Source organism: Pseudonaja textilis, chromosome 1 (genome assembly GCF_049901715.1).
Source record: "Pseudonaja textilis isolate UNSWEBS1 chromosome 1, rPseTex1.2, whole genome shotgun sequence".
In the NCBI taxonomy this organism is placed as follows: domain Eukaryota; kingdom Metazoa; phylum Chordata; class Lepidosauria; order Squamata; family Elapidae; genus Pseudonaja; species Pseudonaja textilis.
Genome location: NC_141990.1, coordinates 798339 through 821944, shown reverse-complemented (window position 1 = coordinate 821944; position 23606 = coordinate 798339). Strand labels below are relative to the sequence as shown.

At 51.0% G+C, this 23606-nt stretch overlaps 1 protein-coding gene across 2 annotated transcripts in view; it reads right to left on the bottom strand.

The window, feature by feature from the left end:
• Positions 1 to 23606, bottom strand: part of SUPT6H (SPT6 homolog, histone chaperone and transcription elongation factor) — a 62904-nt gene that overhangs the window by 38960 nt on the left and 338 nt on the right. Inside the window, exons 1-12 of one of the 2 annotated variants that reach the window (XM_087924121.1) lie at positions 18384 to 18510; positions 17623 to 17752; positions 16024 to 16179; positions 13530 to 13600; positions 12179 to 12374; positions 9922 to 10006; positions 9140 to 9413; positions 8149 to 8250; positions 3857 to 3973; positions 3525 to 3614; positions 2197 to 2339; positions 401 to 552 (exon numbers count right to left, since the gene is read on the bottom strand). In XM_087924121.1, coding sequence (XP_087780247.1) covers positions 401 to 552; positions 2197 to 2339; positions 3525 to 3614; positions 3857 to 3973; positions 8149 to 8250; positions 9140 to 9413; positions 9922 to 10006; positions 12179 to 12374; positions 13530 to 13600; positions 16024 to 16179; positions 17623 to 17728 — 1492 coding nt within the window. In that variant the 5' untranslated portion in view covers positions 17729 to 17752; positions 18384 to 18510. Of the gene's footprint in view, positions 1 to 400; positions 553 to 2196; positions 2340 to 3524; positions 3615 to 3856; positions 3974 to 8148; positions 8251 to 9139; positions 9414 to 9921; positions 10007 to 12178; positions 12375 to 13529; positions 13601 to 16023; positions 16180 to 17622; positions 17753 to 18383; positions 18511 to 23606 lie in introns of those variants that run through there. The other variant, XM_087924116.1, reaches the window with a different exon arrangement.

Here is a 23606-nt window from a genome sequence, read left to right as displayed (position 1 = left end):
GCTCGACGTGGGAGAGGATGGGATCGTCTCAGTCATGCTTGCTTCGGCTGGGCTCATCGGTCGGAACCTGGGTGCCGGCCTTTAGGGGGGAGCCCTCCTCATCCCCAGGGGGAGAATATCCCATGGGTGGGCAGGGGGGGCAAGGGCAGAGAAAGCCTCCTTCTTGGGCCCTGCCAGCCGGAATCCTTTGATGGGCAGGGTCCGCCAGATATCTCCCCTGCCTGATGGGTGGGGCAGTCGGTGGGGTGGGACAAAGACCGTTCCGTCCATCCCTCCCAGCCACCCACCCTTTGGACAGCACGGATTCTATCTGCCTGACCCCGGGGGCCTTTAGCATAGGAGGCGCCCCTGGCCCAGGGTCAAAGGCCCCTCAGAAGGCCCTTAAGAGGCTGCGGCCCACCTTCCTCCTCCTCGCCGTCCTCCCGGACCCGCTTGTGTTTCTTGCGGCTGGCTTTGGCGGCGTTCTGCATTTTGGGGATGTCTCGGCCATAGTAGAGCAGGAAATGGTTGTAGACGTCCTTCAGCTCGTCCATGGACTGCACGTCCTTCAGCCTGCAAAGAGAGCATCTTCCAGGAGGGAGAAACGCGGCGGGGGGGGACGGGGAAACGGGGGGGACACGACACCCCAAAAGGAGGCTGCCTGGAGCTCGTCTGCAGAGAGCTTTGGGCCCAGAAGGGGAAAAGTGAGGGGGTCCCAGATTGGCGGTTTTCTTGCAGAGGTTTTACTACCCAAACTAGGTAACATCATCACTAGGTATGAAATGATACTCGCTAGTTGGGTCACGAAATGCTTGCAAGAAAGCCATCAGACTCAGAGAGCACCAAGGACCCCACAATACTTTTCCTCCTCCTCTTCCCCTCCCCAACCCCCCCTCTCTTCTAGCATGGAATATGTCCCCTAGTTGGGTCATGAAACGTCTGCAAGAAAACCACCCAGCTCAGAGAGCACCAAGGACTCTATAGTTCTCCTCCCTCCTCTCTTTCTTCCTTTTCTCCTCCCTCCTCCTCCTCCTCCTCCTCCTCTGCAAACATCATTGCCTTCTAGCACTGCTGACATTGCCTAGTTGGATGATGAAACGTCTGCAACAAAGGCACTAAGGACTCTACAGTCCTCCTCCTCCTCCTCTTCTCCTTCCTCCTCCTCCTCCTTTTCACCAACCCCCCCTCTCTTCTAGCATTATGTTCCCTAGTTTGGTCACAAAACAGGTGGCAGAATGAAAGTTTTTAGGCATCACCCTGAAACAAGATCTAACATGGGGGGCAAATACTTTAGCCCTAGAAAAAAAGGCTCATCAACGACTGTATTTTTAAGACTTTTAAGATCATAACCACTGCCAGAGAGTCTGTTGGTTGCCTTTTATCGAAGCTCTATAGAGAGCATTTTATCTTATGGCCTCTGTGTGTGGTTCAGGAGTTGTACAGAGGCGGAGAAAAGGGCACTCCAAAGAGTGATTAAAAAGGGCGCAAAAGATCAGCGGATGTTCTCTTCCCTCACTGGAGGAGTTGTATAACGTGGGATGTAGAAGGAAGATTCAAAAGATCTTGAGAGACCCTTCGCATCCAGGCCGCTCGTTGTTTGAGATCCTACCATCAGGAAGACGATATATAGAGTGCTGAAAGCCAGGACAAGTAGATTTAAACGTAGCTTTTACCCAAGTGCTGGGATCAGGTTAAATGCAGAGTTATGAATCTGGTGGTCTTAACATATATATATATGTATCCTGGTTGTACAGTTTTTTCACTGTTATTTATTTTAATTTGTTTTACGTTGTTATTTGTATATGTCTTTTGGTGTTGTTCAGTTGTATGTTGTGGAAGAGCACCTCATTTCGTTGTTCTCAGGTTTCTGAGTACAATGACAATAAATTTATCTTATCTTATCTTAAAACATCTGCAAGGAAACCACCCAGCTCAGAGAGCACCAAGGATCCTGCAGTTCTCCTCCCCCCGCCACTTCCTCTTCTTCCCCCTCCTCCTTCTCCTCTCTGCAACCCCCTCCTCTTCTAGCACTGCTGACATTCCCTAGTTTGGTCACAAAACGTCTGCAAGAAAACCACCCGGCTCAGAGAGCACCAGGGACCCCCTCACGTCAACCGTGAGCTACAAATGTTCCCCCTTTATGGGTGGAAAAGGGAGGCTTGGAGGAGAGGCTGGCTGCCCTCCGGGGAGGGGAGAGGCGAGAGGGAGGGGGGATACCTCTCCATATCCGTGGTGTCCAGGGCCCGGATGCCGTCCGCCAGGGGCTTGTCTGGGTCGGCAGAGATCTGCTCGTACTGGTAGGCCTGCATCTTCTCAAAGAGGCGGGTCAGGTTCTGCTTGCGGATCTTCAGCTGGGTCCACTGGGGGAGGAGAGCAGAGGAATCGCGTTTGCCCGGCGCCTTCGTGCTTCTCCCCCTCTTCCTTCCCAACCGTGAGAGGAAGCCGCCAACACCGGGAGCATCGGCACAGCCTCCTAAATCCTGGGGCTCTGGCCACTGAACCAGGCTTCCTTGAGATAGGCCAACATTTCCCTGAGAAGAGCAGGGGTGGCCAACCTTGGAAGACCGATGGACTCCAACTCCCAGAATTCCCCAGACAGCAATGCATTTGTGCCGGGTCGCGAGCCCCAGGCAAACTTACCTGCACTGCGCAGGTGCGGGCCTCCCAGCTGATTTTCGGCCCATTTGAGGCCTTTCTTGGCCTCCCAGAGACTTGAGGGAAGCCTCTGCAGCAGGCTGAAAAATGGGCCCGTTTCGTCACTTCCTGTATTTCCAGAAATACTGGAAACGATGAAACGGGCCCATTTTTCGGCCTACAAAGGCTGCAGAGGCTTCCCTCGAGCCTCTGGGAGGCCAAGAAAGGCCTCAAATGGGCCGAAAATCAGCTGGGAGGTGTGCACATGTGCAGTGCAGGTAAGCAGGGGGGAATCGTGCATGCGTGTACAGGGGGTGTCACGCGCATTGCCTTTTGGGTGCTGGCACGCACGCATGCACGCACAATTTTTGGCGCAGGAGCCCAAAAAGGTTAGCCACCACTGGAATAGGCTAATGCTAGCAATTAAAGGAACAAAATGAACGTTATATATGATATGGGAGTTACTTTATCAATGGCTGGAAAATAAATATGGAACTTAGAAATTAAAGAAGACTAGTGAAAAATAGTAAATATGTGAATGAAAAAGATTAAAATGTTAAGATGGGGAACGTTATAAGAATTAGATATACTATGCATCTTAGTATTAAGTAAGAATAGAGTATTAATACCAAGCAATGAATACGTATAAACTGTCATTGTTATTGCACAAGGTAGTTGTACCCAGACGACACAATTTAAATGGAAAATGGACTGTTTGTATTAAAATAAAATAAAATATTTTTTTTAAAAAAGGCAGAAGCAGAGAGAGACTGAATCCGTTCTTCTTAGTCCAGCTGGGCCCAGCTCTGCTCCTCCAACCAAAAGAGCCATCGACCTGGTAGGTGGGTTAACTCTTGATGAAAGAGCCGCCCCACTCCACACACACACCCCCTCCCCAAACCGGTCCTCACCTTCTCGTCCCACTGCCAGACCCTCCAGAGATCATTGATGTGCAGCTCGGGTTCTACGTACTCCTTCCGGTAGAAGGCGATGAAGGGCACCTGCTCCCAGGTAAGACAGGCTCATTAGCGGTCGGGAGGGTGGTCTGGGGTCAGCTGGGGAGGTCTCTTTGGGGTGGGGAGGTGGGGAACCCTCTTTAGCCCGGGAGAGGGGGCTTGTTAACGAGCGAGAGGGAGGCGGTGGGTAGGGGGCACCCAGGGAAGATGCAGCCGTGCCCAGAAGCCACCTTGATTCTGATGGTTCTGCAGCAGCCGTGGCTCCTTCGCCTGCTGAGCAAACCTGCCTCAAAATGTTGGTTCCTCATGAAGTTGAGGGCTTCCTTGATCTTCTGGATGGTGCTGGGCCCCTTCCGGCTGAAGCTGCTGCTGCTCTGGCCGCGGTCCAAGTAATCGGAACTCTCCTGGGGAAGGAGGGCGGGGGGAGGGAGAATAAACTGGTTGGCGCTCAAGAGCTTCCCCTAGAACAGGGGTTCCCAACCTGGGGGTGCTCGAGACGATATCCCAGGGGGGTGCGAGAAAAGTCCAGGTAAATAAGAGGATATTGGCTATACGTTGGCATTTTTATTTATTATTTATTTCAGGGGGTGCGAGGTTCGAGTGAAATTTCTTTAGGGGCGCGGGGCGAAAAAAAGGTTGGGAACCACTGCCCCAGAAATAGCAACAAAGACTTATATATATATACCGCTTCACAGAGCTCTACATCCCCCTCTAAGCAGTTTACAGCCTGTGGCCGGAACCATCTGGGTCCCCCTTGGGCTGATCTCGGAAGGACGGAAGGCTGAGTCAACGTGGAGCCCGGTGGGAGTTGGAACTGTGGGCCGTGGGCAGTTAAGTCTGCAATATGGCACTCTAACCACTGCCCCACCAGAGCTCCCTTCCTCCCTTCCCTTCATTTCCTTTTCTTCTCTCTCTTCCATCGCTCCCTTCCTCCCTTCCCTTCATTTCCTTTTCTTCTCTCTCTTCCATCGCTCCCTTCCTCCCTTCCCTTCATTTCCTTTTCTTCTCTCTCTTCCACCGCTCCCTTCCTCCCTTCATTTCCTTTTCTTCTCTCTCTTCCATCGCTCCCTTCCTCCCTTCCCTTCATTTCCTTTTCTTCTCTCTCTCTTCCATCGCTCCCTTCCTCCCTTTCCTTCTCTCTTCCACCGCTCCTTCCTCCCTTCCCCTCATTTCCTTTTCTTCTCTCTCTTCCATCGCTCCCTTCCTCCCTTCCCTTCATTTCCTTTTCTTCTCTCTCTTCCATCGCTCCCTTCCTCCCTTCCCTTCATTTCCTTTTTCTTCTCTCTCTTCCACCGCTCCCTTCCTCCCTTCATTTCCTTTTCTTTCTCTCTTCCATCGCCCTTCCTCCCTTCCCTTCATTTCCTTTTCTTCTCTCTCTCTCTTCCATCGCTCCCTTCCTCCCTTTCCTTCTCTCTTCCACCGCTCCTTCCTCCCTTCCCTTCATTTCCTTTTCTTCTCTCTCTTCCATCGCTCCCTTCCTCCCTTCCCTTCATTTCCTTTTCTTCTCTCTCTCTTCCATCGCTCCCTTCCTCCCTTTCCTTCTCTCTTCCACCGCTCCCTTCCTCCCTTCCCTTCATTTCCTTTTCTTCTCTCTCTTCCACCGCTCCCTTCCTCCCCTTCATTTCCTTTTCTTCTCTCTCTTCCATCGCTCCCTTCCTCCCTTCCCTTCATTTCCTTTTCTTCTCTCTCTCTCTTCCATCGCTCCCTTCCTCCCTTTCCTTCTCTCTTCCACCGCTCCCTTCCTCCCTTCCCTTCATTTCCTTTTCTTCTCTCTCTTCCACCGCTCTCCTTCCTCCCTTCATTTCCTTTTCTTCTCTCTCTTCCATCGCTCCCTTCCTCCCTTCCCTTCATTTCCTTTTCTTCTCTCTCTCTCTTCCATCGCTCCCTTCCTCCCTTTCCTTCTCTCTTCCACCGCTCCCTTCCTCCCTTCCCTTCATTTCCTTTTCTTCTCTCTCTTCCACCGCTCCCTTCCTCCCTTCATTTCCTTTTCTTCTCTCTCTTCCATCGCTCCCTTCCTCCCTTCCCTTCATTTCCTTTTCTTCTCTCTCTCTTCCATCGCTCCCTTCCTCCTTTCCTTCTCTCTTCCACCGCTCCTTCCTCCCTTCCCCTCATTTCCTTTTCTTCTCTCTCTTCCATCGCTCCCTTCCTCCTTCCCTTCATTTCCTTTTTTCTCTCTCTCTTCCATCGCTCCCTTCCTCCCTTCCTTCATTTCCTTTTCTTCTCTCTCTTCCACCGCTCCCTTCCTCCCTTCATTTCCTTTTCTTCTCTCTCTTCCATCGCTCCCTTCCTCCTTCCCTTCATTTCCTTTTCTTCTCTCTCTCTCTTCCATCGCTCCCTTCCTCCTTTCCTTCTCTCTTCCACCGCCTCCCTTCCTCCCTTCCCTTCATTTCCTTTTCTTCTCTCTCTTCCATCGCTCCTTCCTCCCTTCCCTTCATTTCTTTTCTTCTCTCTCTCTTCCATCGCTTCCTTCCTCCTTTCCTTCTCTCTTCCACCGCTCCTTCCTCCCTTCCCTTCATTTCCTTTTCTTCTCTCTCTTCCACCGCCCTTCCTCCCTTCATTTCCTTTTCTTCTCTCTCTTCCATCGCTCCCTTCCTCCTTCCCTTCATTTCCTTTTCTTCTCTCTCTCTCTTCCATCGCTCCTTCCTCCTTTCCTTCTCTCTTCCACCGCTCCCTTCCTCCCTTCCCTTCATTTCCTTTTCTTCTCTCTCTCTTCCATCGCTCCTTCCTCCCTTTCCTTCTCTCTTCCACCGCTCCTTCCTCCCTTCCCTTCATTTCCTTTTTTTCTTCTCTCTCTTCCATCGCTCCCTTCCTCCCTTCCCTTCATTTCCTTTTTCTTCTCTCTCTCTTCCATCGCTCCCTTCCTCCCTTTCCTTCTCTCTTCCACCGCTCCCTTCCTCCCTTCCCTTCATTTCCTTTTCTTCTCTCTCTTCCACCGCTCCCTTCCTCCTTCATTTCCTTTTTCTCTCTCTTCCATCGCTCCTTCCTCCCTTCCCTTCATTTCCTTTTCTTCTCTCTCTCTCTTCCATCGCTCCCTTCCTCCTTTCCTTCTCTCTTCCACCGCTCCCTTCCTCCTTCCCTTCATTTCCTTTCTTTCTCTCTTCCATCGCTCCCTTCCTCCCTTCCCTTCATTTCCTTTTCTTCTCTCTCTCTTCCATCGCTCCCTTCCTCCCTTTCCTTCTCTCTTCCACCGCTCCCTTCCTCCCTTCCCTTCATTTCCTTTTCTTCTCTCTCTTCCACCGCTCCCTTCCTCCCTTCATTTCCTTTTCTTCTCTCTCTTCCATCGCTCCTTCCTCCCTTCCCTTCATTTCCTTTTCTTCTCTCTCTCTTCCATCGCTCCCTTCCTCCCTTTCCTTCTCTCTTCCACCGCTCCTTCCTCCCCTTCCCTTCATTTCCTTTTCTTCTCTCTCTTCCACCGCTCCCTTCCTCCCTTCATTTCCTTTTCTTCTCTCTCTTCCATCGCTCCTTCCTCCTTCCCTTCATTTCCTTTTCTTCTCTCTCTCTCTTCCATCGCTCCCTTCCTCCCTTTCCTTCTCTCTTCCACCGCTCCCTTCCTCCCTTCCTTCATTTCCTTTCTTCTCTCTCTTCCACCGCTCCTTCCTCCCTTCATTTCCTTTTCTTCTCTCTCTTCCATCGCTCCCTTCCTCCCTTCCCTTCATTTCCTTTTCTTTCTCTCTCTCTTCCATCGCTCCCTTCCTCCCTTTCCTTCTCTCTTCCACCGCTCCTTCCTCCCTTCCTTCATTTCCTTTTCTTTCTCTCTTCCATCGCTCCCTTCCTCCCTTCCTTCATTTCTTTTCTTCTCTCTCTCTTCCATCGCTCCCTTCCTCCTTTCCTTCTCTCTTCCACCGCTCCCTTCCTCCTTCCCTTCATTTCCTTTTCTTCTCTCTCTTCCACCGCTCCTTCCTCCCTTCATTTCCTTTTCTTTCTCTCTCTTCCATCGCTCCCTTCCTCCCTTCCCTTCATTTCCTTTTCTTCTCTCTCTCTCTCTTCCATCGCTCCCTTCCTCCCTTTCCTTCTCTCTTCCACCGCTCCTTCCTCCCTTCCTTCATTTCCTTTTCTTCTCTCTCTTCCATCGCTCCCTTCCTCCCTTCCCTTCATTTCCTTTTCTTCTCTCTCTCTTCCATCGCTCCCTTCCTCCCTTTCCTTCTCTCTTCCACCGCTCCCTTCCTCCCTTCCCTTCATTTCCTTTTCTTCTCTCTCTTTCACCACTCCCTTCCTTCATTTCCTTCCTCTCTCTTTCTCCCTCTTCCCTCCCTCCCGCTCTCCCCTTTCTTTCCTTCTCCCCTTTCTTTTTCTCTCTTCCCTTATTCCCCCCTTTCTCTTTGTTTCTTTCTTCCCTCCCTCCCTCCCTCCCTCCCCAGAAGAACTGAAAAAGCTCCTTGGACGAGAAGTGAAATGTTTTCAAGGGGAACAAAAAAAAAAGCAAGGCAGCCCAGTTGCCTTTTGGGCAGCCCAGTTGCCTTTCAGCCAACAGGCAGCCCCAGGGGATGGGACCTAGGGTGGGGGGTGGGGGTTAGGGAAGGAATGGCGGCCCACGCCTCCCTCGGCTCGGGTCAGGGGACCCTCCCAGCCAGGGTCCTACCTGCAGGGAGATGGTGGGCATGGCAAAGGCGTTGCGGTAGATCCAGTCGGCTTCTTCTTCCAGCTCGTCGTCTTCGGCGCTCTTCACGGGAATGGAGCGCAGCTGGGCGGAAAGGCAAGGGGAGAAGGGATTTCCTTGGAGACCCCACCCCTGTTTTGCCCGGGGGGCAGGGAGGCCCGGCCCCTGAGGGATGCAGGGAGGAAGGAAAGGACCAGAGAGCCCCTCCCCTAAATGCAGAGCCTCCGTAGGGAACCACAGGGAGTCCGACCCTGGTGCTGGACAACGGAGCGACAACAGCGACAAGGTCATCGGAGGGCCCACAACTTGCTTAAAAACTCCTCAACTTACAACTGAGCCGGGAATTTCTGTCCCTGAGCGAGATATTCCTTGTGCCCATTTTACCACCTCCCTCGCCCCGGTCCTTAAGTGAATCGCTGCAGATGCTAACTTAGTGCCACGGTTGCGAAGGGAATCTAGGCTCCCCCCCCCATTGATTTGGCTGGTCAGTGGGTCCCAAGGAGGGAATCACGTGAATTCCAGGACTCTGCGACCTCGTCGTAAGTACGAGCCGGTTGCCAAGGAGGTGAATTTCGATCCCACGGCCGTAAGGGGGACACTGCGATGGTTGTTAAGTGTGAAAGGGGGTGGGGTGGAGCATAAGTCGCTACTTCCAGGGCAATTTTGAATGGTCGTAGGTCAAGGACTACCTGTACCCATATTCTGGCTCACTGGTCATACCTGTTGCTCATCAACATGAACTCACCTGAAGGTCTAAGGCAGCGTTTCTCAACGCTGGCCACTTGAAGATGGGTGGACTTCAACTCCCAGAATCCCCAGCCAGCATAGCTGGCTGGGGATTCTGGGAGTTGAAGTCCAACCCATCTTCAAGTGCCAACGTTGAGAAACCCTGGTCTAAGGTCCCCCAGAAGCCTTTGAAGTTGGGACAAGGGGAAGGGAAGAGGGGGGGAAAGGACAACCGCGTGACCCTCACCTGGAACCTCTCAGGCATGTCGGTCACGCGGATCTCGTTGTCCTGGTCGGTCAGGTGGCTGCTCTCCAGCTCGCTGGGTTCATAGATCTCGAAGATGCTGCGTCGGCTGACCCGCTTCTTGGCCGTCTTCTTGGGCCGGACCCGGATCTCCCCTTCCGTCTCCTCGGGCTCGTAGTCATACTCGTCCTCCATCTCCTCGTCGTATTCGTTGTACTTTTCGAACTCGTCGTAGTCGAAATCCACGCCGAAGATCTCCTGAGCTTCTTGCAAAGCTCTGTTGGAGGAAGAAGAACCAACGCCTTCTCAAGAAGGTCCATAACTGGGTGAAGCTGGCCCCATCTTCACGAGCCAGGTCCCCAGTGGAACCACCACCTTCTCAAGAAGGTCCATATCCATTACTGGATGAAGCTGGCCCCATTCTCAAGAGTCATGCCCACAATGGAACCATCACCGTCTCAAGAACCTCTACCTTCTCAAGAAGATCTGTATCCATCATCGCATTAAGCTGGCCCCATCCTCAAGAGCCATGCCCTCCATGGAACCATCACCTTCTCAAGAAGGTCCCTAACTGAGTGAAACTGGCCCCATCCTCAAGAGTCATCTCCCCAATGGAACTACCACCTTCTCAAGAAGGTCCACACCCACAAATGGATCAAGCTGACCCCATCCTCAAGAGCCACGCCTCCAAAGGCCCAGAGGACTTATGGGCAGGTCTACCCACCTCCTGTCCCAAGAAATGCCTCCCACCTGGGGAGCATTTCAGAGCAGAGGCAGCAACTCACGCGTCTGTGTATCCAGGGAGCTTCTTCCTCCATTTGGGCTTCTTCAGGGGTTGCCCGTCATCATCCACAATGAAGTCGTCAATGTCTAAGAGAAACAGCAGCAAGGACCACTGCAGAGCTGCCCTAACTGGACTCTCGCCCTCCTCCCTGGCCCGATGAGCGGCGCCTGCGTTCCCTGGCCAGCCTGGGAAACCGTGAGACCAAGCGAAGGAAATTCGGAGCCCCACAGCGCCAGGTTCTAAGATGGGCACAATGCTTGCGTCCCTGGTTCAGACCCCGTGGTATTTATTCCTTTGCCCCTCCAGCCCGCCATGAAGGAGTCCTGAGCTGGCCTTGGGAAGGGGCAGGAATGAGCCAGAAGAAAAGATTTGGAAGGGACTTTGGAGGTCTTCTAGTCCAACCCCCTGCTCCAACAGGAGGACCTATGCCATGCCAGGCAAACCGCCCACTGTTGGGGGAAGGGCCCTTCACTTGGCCCTGGGAAAGAGGGAAGGAGGATAAAGACATTGAAGACACAAGTAGTCCCCGACTTATGACTGCCTGCTTAATGGCCGTTCAAAGTTGCAGCAGCACTGAAAAAAGTGACGCTTGTGGCCGTTTCTCACACTTACGGCCACTGCAGCATCCTCAGGGTCACAGGATTAAATGTCAGGCGCTTGGCAACTGGAAAGGTTTATGACCACTGCAGTGTCCTGGGGCCATGTGATTGCTACTTCCATAGCCAGATTCGCTTAATGACAGCATGATTTACTTAACAACTGCAGTGGCTCACATAACAACAGTAATAAAAACAATCGTGACGAGAAAGGTCCTACAATGAGGTGCAACTCACTTAACAGCTGCCTAGCTGACCAATGGAAATGTTGGGCTCAGTTGTGGTCGTAAATTGAGGACTACCTGTAAGCCCGCTGTGATTTGGCTCGGTGTAACGCAGGGGTCTCCAAAGTTGGCCACTTTTAAGACCTGTAGACTTCCACTCCCAGAATCCCCAGCCAGGATGCTTTAAGAGGGATGGGCTTCCACTCCCAGAATCCCCCAGCCAGGATGCTTTAAGAGGAGGACTTCCACTCCCAGAATCCCCAGCCAGGATGCTTTAAGAGGAGGGCTTCCACTCCCAGAATCCCCCAGCCAGGATGCTTTAAGAGGGGGAGCTTCCGCTCCCAGAATCCCCAGCCAGGATGCTTTAAGAGGGAGGGCTTCCACTCCCAGAATCCCCAGCCAGCCTGCTTGAAGAGGGGTGGGCTTCCATTCCCAGAATCCCCAGCCAGCCCGCTTTAAGAGGAGCGATTCCACTCCCAGAATCCCCAGCCAGCCCGCTTTAAGAGGGGAGGATTTCCACTCCCAGAATCCCCAGCCAGCCCGTTTTAAGAGGGGAGGACTTCCGCTCCCAGAATCCCCCAGCCAGGATGCTTTAAGAGGGAGGACTTCCACTCCCAGAATCCCCAGCCAGGATGCTTTAAGAGGGAGGGCTTCCGCTCCCAGAATCCCCCAGCCAGGATGCTTTAAGAGGGAAGGGCTTCCACTCCCAGAATCCCCCAGCCAGCCTGCTTTAAGAGGAGGGCTTCCACTCCCAGAATCCCCAGCCAGCCTGCTTTAAGAGGGGAGGACTTCCACTCCCAGAATCCCCAGCCAGCCTGCTTTAAGAGGGGAGGACTTCCACTCCCAGAATCCCCCAGCCAGGATGCTTTAAGAGGGAGGGCTTCCACTCCCAGAATCCCCAGCCAGGATGCTTTAAGAGGGAGGGCTTCCACTCCCAGAATCCCCAGCCAGCCTGCTTTAAGAGGGAAGGGCTTCCACTCCCAGAATTCCCCAGTCAGCCTGCTTTAAGAGGGAGGACTTCCACTCCCAGAATCCCCAGTCAGCGAGACTTAAGAGGGGAGGGCTTCCACTCCCAGAATCCCCAGCCAGGATGCTTTAAGAGGAGGGCTTCCACTCCCAGAATCCCTAGCCAGCCTGCTTTAAGAGGAGGGCTTCCACTCCCAGAATCCCCCAGCCAGGATGCTTTAAGAGGGGAGGACTTCCACTCCCAGAATCCCCAGCCAGCCTGCTTTAAGAGGAGGGCTTCCACTCCCAGAATCCCCCAGCCAGGATGCTTTAAGAGGGGAGGACTTCCACTCCCAGAATCCCCCAGCCCCACATGCTTGAAGAGGTGTGGCAGGAGAATGGCAGGAACCTCACTGCCCGGCTCCCTTGGGCGACTTCCCTCCACTGCTGCCCCCCCCCAAGCAAACCCCAGGAGGCCCCACGACACACGTACCGGACTCATCTTCCTCTTCATCCTCCTCCTCGTCAGCTGCGGCCAGGTGCCCGTCGGCTCCATCGCCCCCCTCCTCGCCTTCCCCGTCCTGGAAGATCTCTTCCGCAATGGCTTCCTTCTCGTGCTCCTCCTTCCCATAGTCTTCCTCCTTCTCGTCCTCATCGTCCGACATTTTCCGTACCCGCCTGAATTTTTGCTGTCGAGAGGAGGCCCTTTTGGTCAATACCCCCGTCTCCTCCCCTTCCCCACCAGGCTGACGGCCCGCCTGGGGAGCTTCGCTACCACCCACCAAGGGACCCTCCACTCCAAGGGCCAAACCCCCAAAGGACACCGGAAGGGACGGGTGATCTGGGGAAGAGCTGCGTACGGATATCCGCTAGCAGCACAGGGAGCGGGGGGGGGAGGCCTAATGTGGGACAACTCGCCACGGCCAACGGAATAATAGAGTAACGGAATGACAGAAGGGGCCTTGGAGGTCTTCTAGTCCAGCCCCGTTCACCACAACCAACTTGCAGTGGACTTGCCAGGGGATTCAGTTACTTCCTTTTATTTCTGTTGGCCAAGTCTTCCTCAAAATTGTTTCATCACTTGTAGCAAAGGACATCCCTCCGACAGTTACTACCTTTTGTAGCGATTGGATGCCTAAGGAACTAATCCTTTCTTCTAGAGTGAGTTGTCCTACAACAGGCTGGCCGTGTGGCGAGTAGGCCGTGCTGGGTTGTCCTTAGACCAGGGGTCTTCCAACCTGACCGCTTTAAGACTTGTGGACTTCAACCCCCAGAATTCCTCCTCCTCCTCCTCCGGTCAACGTTAGCTCAGGAATTCTGGGAGTTGAAGTCCCCGAGTCTTAAAGCAGTCAGGTCGGAAGACCCTTGTCCTACGCCCACGGGCCTGGGGCTTATTTTATTCATTCTTTTATTATTTGTTAAATTTATCGGCTGCGTGTCTAACGGTGGGACTACAGGGCTTGCAAGGAGAAAGAGAAAAAAGAAAAGGCCCTTCGTACGGCTTTGCAGCCCCCTCTAAGCAGGTTATGATGTCAGCCTCTCCCCACCCCCAAACAATCTGGGCCCCCTTTTATCGATCTCAGAAGCAAGATAACTGAATGGTAAAACAATCAGGAACAATCCAAGGAGAAGACCAGGGTTCCTAGGCCCACCTTCCTCCCAGCTGACCATAGAGACACCCCCCCCCGCAAGAACACGGGTCTCCAACCTTGGCCCCTTGTGGACTCAGCCTTGCTGGCTGAGGAACTCTGGGAATTGAAGTCCGCAAGTCTTCAAGGGGGCCAAGGTGGGAGACCACCCCCCCTCCGCCCCAGAGGCTCCCCAGGGATCCCAATCCGACTCACCCGTTTCACTTTGACGCCCAGGTTTTCCTCAATGAGGTCGAAGTCATCGTCTTCCAGGCGGTCATCAAAATCTGTCCCGAGATAAGAAGGGTCAGGTCTCCAAAGTCCCCTGTTGGGATGCTGCCATTCTGTCGGGGGGAGGCTTGGGGGTGGGGGCTGGCTTTCCCTTGCTTTGTTGTTTGGGACCTTGAGGGAGGGAGGAGGGAGGGAGGGAGGGAGTGGGCTTGGAGCCACCCGCCCTCATTGTCCCCGGCCACGGAGGAAGCCAAACCGATGCGGCTGGGAGAACCGCAATTATTCACCTTCCCTGCCCGAGGTTCTCAAAACCTCTTGGCCACCTTGGGGTTGGCTCGATGCTGGACCGGGCATTTGGGTGGGTGGGGGGAGCTGTGCTTGCAAGCGGGACACCTCAGATCCTGCCTCCATCTCCCTGGGTACCCCTGGTCTCTCAATCAAAGTTCCTTTCGAAACTTCCTTCCTTTCCAGGGTTGTTTTCTTAGAAGACTGGCGAGGCAGGACCTTACGGTCATGCCAGGAGAGAGGCAGAACTGCAATGCCTTCTCTCTCTTTTCCCTCCTTCCTTCCTTCCTTCCTTTTCTTCCTTCCTTCCTTCTTCTTCCCTTCCCTCCCTCCCTTCCTTCCTTTCCTTCTTTCCCTGCCTCCCTCTTTTCTTTTTCTTTCTCTTCCTTTCTTTTTCTCTTTCCCTTCTCTTTCCTTCCCTTCCTTTCTTTACACACACACACACACATATATATATATATATATATATATATATATATATATATATATATATATATATATATATATATATATATATATGGATCTTTGGTTGTTCGGTTTTCTCCGCTAAGATTGGCAATAAATATATATATATGTATATGGATCTTTGGTTGTTCGGTTTTCTCCGCGTAAGATTGGCAATAAATATATATATATGTATATGGATCTTTGGTTGTTGGGTTTCTCCTGCGTAAGATTCGAAGTATCTAGGCAACGTTTCGATGAAGTCTCATTCATCATCTTCAGGCTTGTGTCTTCGGCTCTGTGCTTCTCGGAGTAATGGAGATTGCAGCTGCTTCCTCCTTTTAACTGCTAGTGGGGTGGGACTTGATTGGGTGGGGGCTTGGCTGTGTTCTGATTGGGTGGGGGTGTGTTCTCATCTCCCACCCCCACTAGCAGTTAAAAGGAAGAAGCAGCTGCAATCTCACATCACTCTGAGAAGCACAGAGCCGGAGACAGAAGCCTGAAGATGATGAATGAGACTTCATCGAAACGTTGCCTAGATACTTCAAATCTTACGCGGGAGAAAACCCGAACAACCAAAGATCCACATACAAATACCATGAGAACCTCAGAAAACATATATGTATATATATATATATATATATATATATATACATATATGTGTGTGTGTGTGCATATGTGTATGAATGTGTGTGTATATATACATATATATATTTCATATACCTTCACAGCCTATCTGCCTTGGAGGAAGCTCTGGGCAGTGTGCAATACAATCAATACAATTAAACATTAAAATCAGAAAAGTTAGGATTAAAAGCTTTAAAAATACAAAACCCACAAATTTCGGGAGAATCCCAAGATGGGAGATTAGCCATGGTTAATACAGGTGATGGGGCGGAGGGCCCCCCGTAGTTGTGGGGTCCTCTGGGTCCCCCATACAAGGCTACTCAGCCACAAAGGGAGGCCAAAAAACCCCAGGGGTGGGCAGTTTTCCTCACCTCGGAGGGTGAGATCTTCCACGATGCAGGTTTGGTGGCGGAGTCCCTAGAGCCTGCCAGTCAAAGTTCTCTGACTGCCAGGATCTTGTCCATGACCTATTTATTGCACATAGTGTGCGCACATTTAACACTGGTAACGGCTGGAAAGGACCCTGGAGGTCTTCTAGTCCGACCCCCTTCTCAAGCAGGAGGCCCTGTACCGTTTCAGACAGGTGGCTGTCCAATTTCTTCTTAAAAACCTCCGGTCTGGGAGGAGCGCCACCCCCACTTCGGGTGGCAGGCTGCTCCACTGGGTCGCTACTGTTCTAATTCTCAGGAAATCCCTCCCTTCTTTCCTCGGTTAGTTTCCACCCATTGCTTCTTGTCCTGCCTTCTGGTGCTTTGGGGAATAGGTTGCCCCCCCCACTCCCCCCACCCCCCGTTCTCTCTGAAAAGCCACTCAAATACAGGAAGATGCTCCCCTACTGTGTCCCCCCCGCCCCCCCAATGTCCTTCCCTTCACTAGACAAACCCAATTCCTGCATCCGTTCTTCGAGTGTTTTAGCCTGCAGCCCTCGGACCCTCTTTATAGCAGCATGCTCCATTTGGGTGGGTAGCAGGCCTTCCCTGCCTGAACGAGGGGGGGGGGGGGGGGACTGATGTAAGGGGGCAAAGCCAGTTCCGTGGACCTCCCGGAGGCCCTCTGCCCCCTAAAGCCTTTCCAGGTAACGACCAGCCTCCTGCCTCACTGGGTGCCCGCCCCAAGCACTCACTGCGCTTCCTCTTCTTCCGGCCAACGTCGTCCTCCGAGTCTCCGGAATCGCTGGCCTCTTCCTCCTCCTCCTCTTCCTCATCGTCGTCGTCATTGATGAAGCCTTTCAGGTTCCCTTGCTCATCCTGGTCGTCCAGGTTCTCCTCTTCCTCCTCCTCTGGAAGGGGCGGCCAGAAAGAAAGGAAAGGAAATAAAAACCAAAAGAAACGGGAGACCTGGCCTGGGGTGTGTGTGTGTGTGTGTGTGTGTAAGAGATGGAAAACTTCACGGGGGCAGAACCACCTCTCGGGAACGGAGGCCCAAACACCCCTTGGCTTTGGATCACAAGCGGATCTGTGGAGGAATCAGACAGCCAGCAGTTCTCATCCTGGGAACTGGCCAACCAGATTTGGGGCGTGTGTGTGTGTGTGCGTGTGTGTGTGTGTGTGTGCGTGTGTGTGTGTGTGTGTGCGTGTGTGGGTGGTGTCTGGCTAAGCTAGGAGCAAAGCAGCCACCCAAACGGCCGGGAGCTGACTTCCAATTCCAGGAAGGCTCCTGAAAGGCCAACTGGGCTTATTGTGACCAAATGAGTTCTGGTCACAAAGGATTATCCGGTCTGCCATCTCCGAGGTGACGTTGCTTCTCAGGGTGTGGGTGCCGTGACAGAGAAGGCCCGAGTCAGGGTCTCTCCAGGTGACACTTCCTAACACAGGGGACCCCTGAGCAGGCAGCTCTGGGGATTTTGGTGGGGCCAGCGGAAAGAATCAGAGAAAGAGGCCTCCCCACCCAAATACCCCCCACCCCCACCCCCGTTGGCCTGTGTTATGTAGGGCTTTTGGGGTAACCGACTCCGAAGGCCACCGGGAGACGGCACCTGGCAGAGCGGAGGTATTATGGAAGGGCTTCAAAACCGGCCCCCTGGGTGGAGATGATTGCTGCCTGGCTCTTGATCTTAGTCCTTACGCATCTCTCTTTATTTTTAATTGCTTTTATATTGTTTTCACGGTTTGTCAGCCACCCAGGGCTGCCTTATCCGGGAGGTGGGCAGCAGCATAGAAACTTAGTAAATCCATTTACATAAGGAGCGCGGTGGCTCACGTGGTTGGGACACTGGGCAAGAGATTTCCAAGCCCACTTCGAGACCCACGTCCCACGGTAGGGTGGCGTGAGTTCCCATCCTTGGCTCCAGTTCCTTGACAGGGACCTCAATGGAACCTCCACGGAAGTTCCCCAGGCAACGGTGATACCACCAGCAAATCCTTTCAACCGGGAAGTGCCTTACAAGGCCCCTTTGACCCAGAGGGTCAGGGGACTCCATTTACTTGGCTATCTTGTGGAATACCCAAAATTTTGCTGTGCCCTGCAGGGCCTTCCGGACCAATGGCAGCACCTGAAGGCTCGTCAAGGGCAGCCTCACATGCAGAATGATGTTACAGTAATCCAACCACGATCGCGACACGAGGAACCATGAATACGGCCCACAGGATTGATTGATTTTATCGATTTATTGAATTTATTGGCTGTCCTCCTCGTAAGGAAGCGACTTTTAACTTTCACGGGACGAACTGAGGGACCGATCACAACAGGCACACATGTTGGGAACACTGCCTAAAAAGCTCACCGTCTTCGTCTTCCACAAACTTTTTGGGGGGTCTCGAGACCACTTCCCCATCTTCGTCATACTCCTCCTCTGATTCTTCCGCTTCGCTTTCCACAAAGTCGGACATGGCTGTGGTTCACGGTCGCGCTGCCTGGAAAGGGGGTGGGGGAGAAAGAGGCTGGAGTTAGAATCCCCATCGACGTTTTACTCATTTACAAAGCAACTTAGAACTAAGGAGAAATTTCCTGATAGGATAATTAATCAGTGGAACAACTTGCCTCCAGAAGAGTAAATGCTACAACACTGGAAGTTTTTAAGAAGAGATTGGACAACTATTTGTCTGAAGTGGTGTAGGGTGCCTTGCCTAGGAGGGGGGTTGGACTAGAAGACCTCCAAGGTCCCTTCCAACTCTTGTTATTCTATATTCTAAACAAGATACTGAGATAGTGGCTAATACAATGTCGTCAGACCCCTCACATCCCAGATATAAACTGTTTCAACTCCTACCTTCAAAACAACACAATAGAGCACTTGCACACCAGAACAACTAGACAGAAGGGGAATTTTCCCCCAACACCACCCCTCTGCTTAAACAAATAATTCCCTCAACACTGTCCACCTATTTACAAGGTCTGCATTACTATTACTCTTCTCGTCACTCCTTATCATCCATCCTCTCCCACTTGTGACTGTATGACTGTAAACTTGTCGCTTGTATCCTAACAATTTATATTGTTTCCTAGTGTGATCCGATTGCTTGTTGTACCCTATGACTATCGTACCTTATGATTCCCAGCTCTGATGAATGTATCTTTTCTTTTACGTGCACTGAGAGCATTTGCACCAAGACAAAATTCCTTGTGGGTCCAATCACACTTGGCCAATAATTAATTCTTTCTCTTTCTTTTTCTTTCTTTCTTTCTTTTTCTCTTTCTTTCTTTTTCTTTCCTTCTTTCTCTTTCTTTTTTTCTTCTTTTTCTTCCTTCCTTCCTTCCTATCTGATTTGATTGCTTATTGTACCCTACGACTAAGTGTTGTAGCTTATGATCCTTGATGAATGTACCTTTTCTTTTATGTATACTGAGATCATTTGCACCAAGACAAATCCCTTGTGTCTCCAACCACACTTGGCCAATAAAGGATTCTATCTATCAGCACTGTGCAAGTATACAACAGGAAGGGGGCCAGTGTGTTCCAGCAGTTCCAAGTCCACTTTTTCCAGAGAACAACAAATATTTTATTAGGGTCCAAGACCAGATATGACCAAATACAACCTGAGAAATCAGCAAAGCCTGATTAGTTAACCATTACCCTCAAGCTTTACGGCTTGGGTCTAGAATTTAGCAGAGGTGGAATGGATACCCAGATGGTCATCTTTTAGGAAAAATTCTAGATTCGACCCGTCAGACAAGCCAGTCTTTTAATGAAGGCTGTTGGATTGCAGTTGGTTCTCGACTTGCCACTATTCGTTTAGTGACATTCAAAGACATGACGGTAGTGCGGGGGGGAGAGACGGACAAGACTTATGACGTGATCAAAATTCAGAGGCTCGGCAACTGGCATGTACTTATGACAGTTGCAGCCTCCCAGGGTCTTGTGATCCCCTTTTGTGACCTTTTGACAAGGAAAGTCGACGAGGAAGTCACATTCACTTAGTGACTGAGGCAAAGTCGTAGAATGGGGCAAAACTCACATAACACTGTCTTGCTTTGGGGACTTGTGGTCATAAGTGAAGGACTAGCAGCCATGATAAACCTACGCAAGGGTCAGGATTCCGGCAGTTACTCCAATTAAATCATGAGTCTCGAGCCAAACTTTTCTTTTTGTGTCATACAGGTCACCTTTGAGAAGTGAGGGGAGCCGAATGTCATAGAAATGTTTTATGAATTGGCAACGAGCACCGGTGATAGCCTCTCACCAGGGAGCTGTGAAGACAGGGCGAGACAAACAAGAGAAGGTCGAACCACATTGGGATCGTTCCAGAAACATGGCAGCAGAGGCAGGGAACATCTCTACAGGCAGTCCTTGACTTACAACTGTTCACTTAGTGACCAAAGTTCCAACAGCACTGAAGATACTTACAAGCATTTTTCACACTTACACCTGTTGTAGCATCCACACAGTCACGTGATTTACATTCGAATGCTTGACAAATGATTCAGGTTTATGACGGTCACAGAGTCCCGGGGTCAGGTGATCCCCTTTTGTGACCTTCTGACCAGCAAAGTCAAAGGAGGAAACCAGATCCACTTAACAACTGGGTTACTAATTCAACAACTGTGCTAATTCACTGAACAAATGTCGCAAAATGGGGCAAAACCCACGTCACAAATGGCTCACTTAGCGACAGAAATTTTGGCCTCAATTGTGGTTGTAAGTGTTCAACGGTGGGGTTCATTGGTGCCCCTCTGAGCTTGGTGGTTTTCTTGCGAGACGTCTCATTACCAATCTAGGCAACGCCATCAATGCAAGTCAGGAGTGGGGTTAAAAAGAGAGCAAGCCCCACTTCCTAATAGTACTGATGTTACCTAGTTTGATAAGGAGACGTCTGCAACAAAACCACCAAGCTCAGAGAGCACCAAGGACCCCTCTGCTCTCTCTAGCCTCAGCCTTCCACCACCACCACCACCACCACCACCACCATCCTCACTTCCATCACCCGAGTGACGGGCAAAACGGTTCCCTCCTTGCCAGCTTCAACTCCACCTGCAACCAAGTCCTTGCAAGCATTTCTTGGATCTTTGTTGTTACCTTCTCCAAGCACCCATTTATTTGGTGCCTTTGAGCCACTGTTGGCTGCTGGCCTGCAATACAGGTAGTCCTCGAGCTACGACCACAATTGAACCCAAAATTTATGTTGCTAAGTGAGTTTGTCCCATTTTTATGCCATACTTTTTTAAAAAAAAATTAAAGTTATTTTTTGTATTTTATTTATAATACAAACATCCATTAAACAGTGTGTGGTCTGGGTACAAATGCTTTGTGCAAAAACAATTAAAATTTCCAATTGTAATTACATTGGTATTCTCTATTCTTGGATTATTACAGATATACATGTCTAATTTTTATAGCAAACCCTCATCTTTTGTTCTATAAGCATATTTTCTATTCGCTAGTCTCTAACTTCCATATTTTTTCTCTAACCATTGATAAAATGATCCCCATATTGTATAATATTCGGTTTGTTCCTTCTCTTTAATTCCAAGTGTTAACCTGTTCATTTCTGCACATTCTAATATTTTCCTTATCACATTTTCATTAGTAGGAATCTTTTTACTTTTCCAATTTTGTGCAAATACAATTCTAGCTGCGGTTAAGACATGAATAATCAAATATACATTCTCTTCACTATAAACTTCAGGTAAGATCCCCAACAAGAATATTTCAGGTTTTAAATCAATATCCTGTTGCATCTTTTCCAGCCATGTGTTGGAAAGGGGATAGTGTGATCCCGGGAACACAGCGACCGTTGTAAATGTGAATCAGTTGCCTAGCATCCAAATGTAAATCATGTGACCATGGGGATGGTGCAATGGTCAAAAATATGAAAAATGGTCATAAATTACTTTTGTCAGTGTGGTTGTGACTTTAAACGGTCACTAAGTGTTGTAAGTCAAGGACTCCCTGTAGTCCCTGAAGTTTTCTTGGAAGTGGGTTGTCATCGCCTCCTTCCTGAGGCTGAGAGAGTGTGACTGGCCCAGAGTCACCCAGCCGGCTTTCATGCCTAAGGCGAGATTAGAACTCAGCGCATCCCAGTTTGTAGCCTGACCCAGCCTTAACTACTATACCAGTCTCACTCTTTACTACATGATTACATCAAACTGGCAGCTGTTATTAGGCGAGTAACACTCTGCAGGAATTCCTAAACAAGAAATTACAGAGGTCTGCATTCTTTTTATTATTCAAGCAAACACGGGCTCCTCCCTGCTCTGCCAGCCTTAAATATGCATTTCCTAAGTGATCTCCTCAGAAGCCATTTTGCTCTCCTGGGGCAACTCTGAATACCGAAGCCTTTCCGCACTTGCCACCATACTGGCCAGGGGATTGTGGGAGTAGGAAGTCATTACATCTGGAAGGTGCCAAACCAGAGAAAGCTTGAAATTCAGGAAAATGGCACCCATCCAGATCGGGGTCTCCCACCTTGGGCAACGTTAAGACTTGTGGACCTCAACTCCCAGAATTCCTCAGCAAGCTGGCTCGGGAATTCTGGGAGTTGAAGTCCACAAGTCTTAAAGTGGCCAAGGTGGGAGACCCCTGTTCCAGAGGACTCTCAGCATCTCTAACAATCAGTAAATCACAACAAATAATAGCAACAAGCAGCAAATAACACTATCTGGCACTACAGATGGAGAATGAAGACCAAAATATTGATTCACTTAAGATTATAATCCACAAGGAGGAAAATCTGGGGCTGCAAGTTGGAGCAGAGTCTTCCTGACTTACCAATCTGCCTTCCTGTTATGGTATCTTTATAGACCCCCAGTATCCAAAAAGGGACATTAGGGCGTATTTCTCTTACTATTCTTCAGGGAAGTTGGACTACAATCCCCAGACTCCCAAGTGTGCCAGGTCAGTATTCATAGAATATAAGAGACTTCACCCACCGTGTTTAAGTGAAGTAACTCGTAAACAAGGTACTTATTCTCATTATGTATTGTAGAAAAGAGTCGAGAGAAGAGCTGTGGTCACAAAGGACTCCAAAATAGAGGAGCAAGATGAAGTAGGGGTTGGCAACTAAGATTTGTGGACTTTAACTCCCAGAATACCGCAGCCACCCTGGGGAATTATGGGAGATAATCCCCATAGGTCTGAAAGTGGCCAAGATTAGACCTCCCTGCTCAAGAACAGGTCTAAGTCAAAGCAGCTCCATTGCACCTTCATATATCCCACCTGAGCACAAAGCAGCAAGGATTCACGCTGGCTTATGCAGACCCGCCAATCAAAACCTTAGCAGGATATACTGGAAGGATGAAAATCTCCGGAATCCAGAAAGGAAGGGTCAGGGTGATGAAAGGGAGGGAAGGTTCGCCCTCCCAAGTTTCCCTCACCCTTCATTTGGTTTCTTGCAATTCTTGCGTTATTCTGCAGTGCTGCAGAACTCTAGGGTGCAGGTAGTCCTCGACTTACAACCATATCGTTGCTGTTAGTTGTGAAGTCGTGTCCGACCCATCGTGACCCCCATGGACCCCGTTCCTCCAGGCCTCCCTGTCCTCCACTGTCCCCCGGAGTCCCTTTAAGCTCAGGCCGACTGCTTCAGGGACGCCATCCAGCCGCCACCTTCTCTACCGTCACCCCCTTCTCCTTCTCTTGCGCTCCGTCGTTCCCAGCAGCACTCGGCTCTTCTCCGCTGGGTCCTTCCTTCTCCTGAGGTGGCCAAAGTCTTTGAGCTTCCTCTTCAGGATCTGGCCTTCTAAGGGGCAGTCAGGGTGGATCTCCTCTAGGAGGGACCGGTTGGATGGCCTCGCAGGAGCCTTCTCCTCCAGTCCCAGAGTTCAAAGGCCTCCATTCTTTGGTGCTCAGCCTTCCTTGTGGTCCCACTTTCACAGCCACGCATTGCAAGTGGGAAAACCAGAGACTTGGCTCCCGGAGGTGGTCAAAGAAGAGAAAGGGCAGCCCTCTCTCCAGAATCACAAGGGTTGGACTAGAAGACCTCCAAGGTCCCTTCCGTCATTCTGTTTCTGTGAAGAAAGCTCCTCGAACGGGCAAAATCCACTTCGCAGGCGTCTCACTTAACAACAGAAACGGTTTTTTGGGAGGGGGGGTGTCCCTGGTGGTCATAAGTCGAGGACTCCCTGTGTTTTCATCCATTGTTTTTTTTCCAATTCCCGGGCTTTCCCTCCCACCTCAGGCAATAACACGGCAGCTTGGGCGGGGAGGGGGCCTCCGCCTGGAGTCCTTCCCCCACGGCCCCACCAGGCCCGGCCCACCGGAGAAGAGCCTCCCCGTCTTTTCCGGGGCCCGGGAAGGGAACGAGGGAGGGGAAAGAAACGCCCCCTGCCCCATAT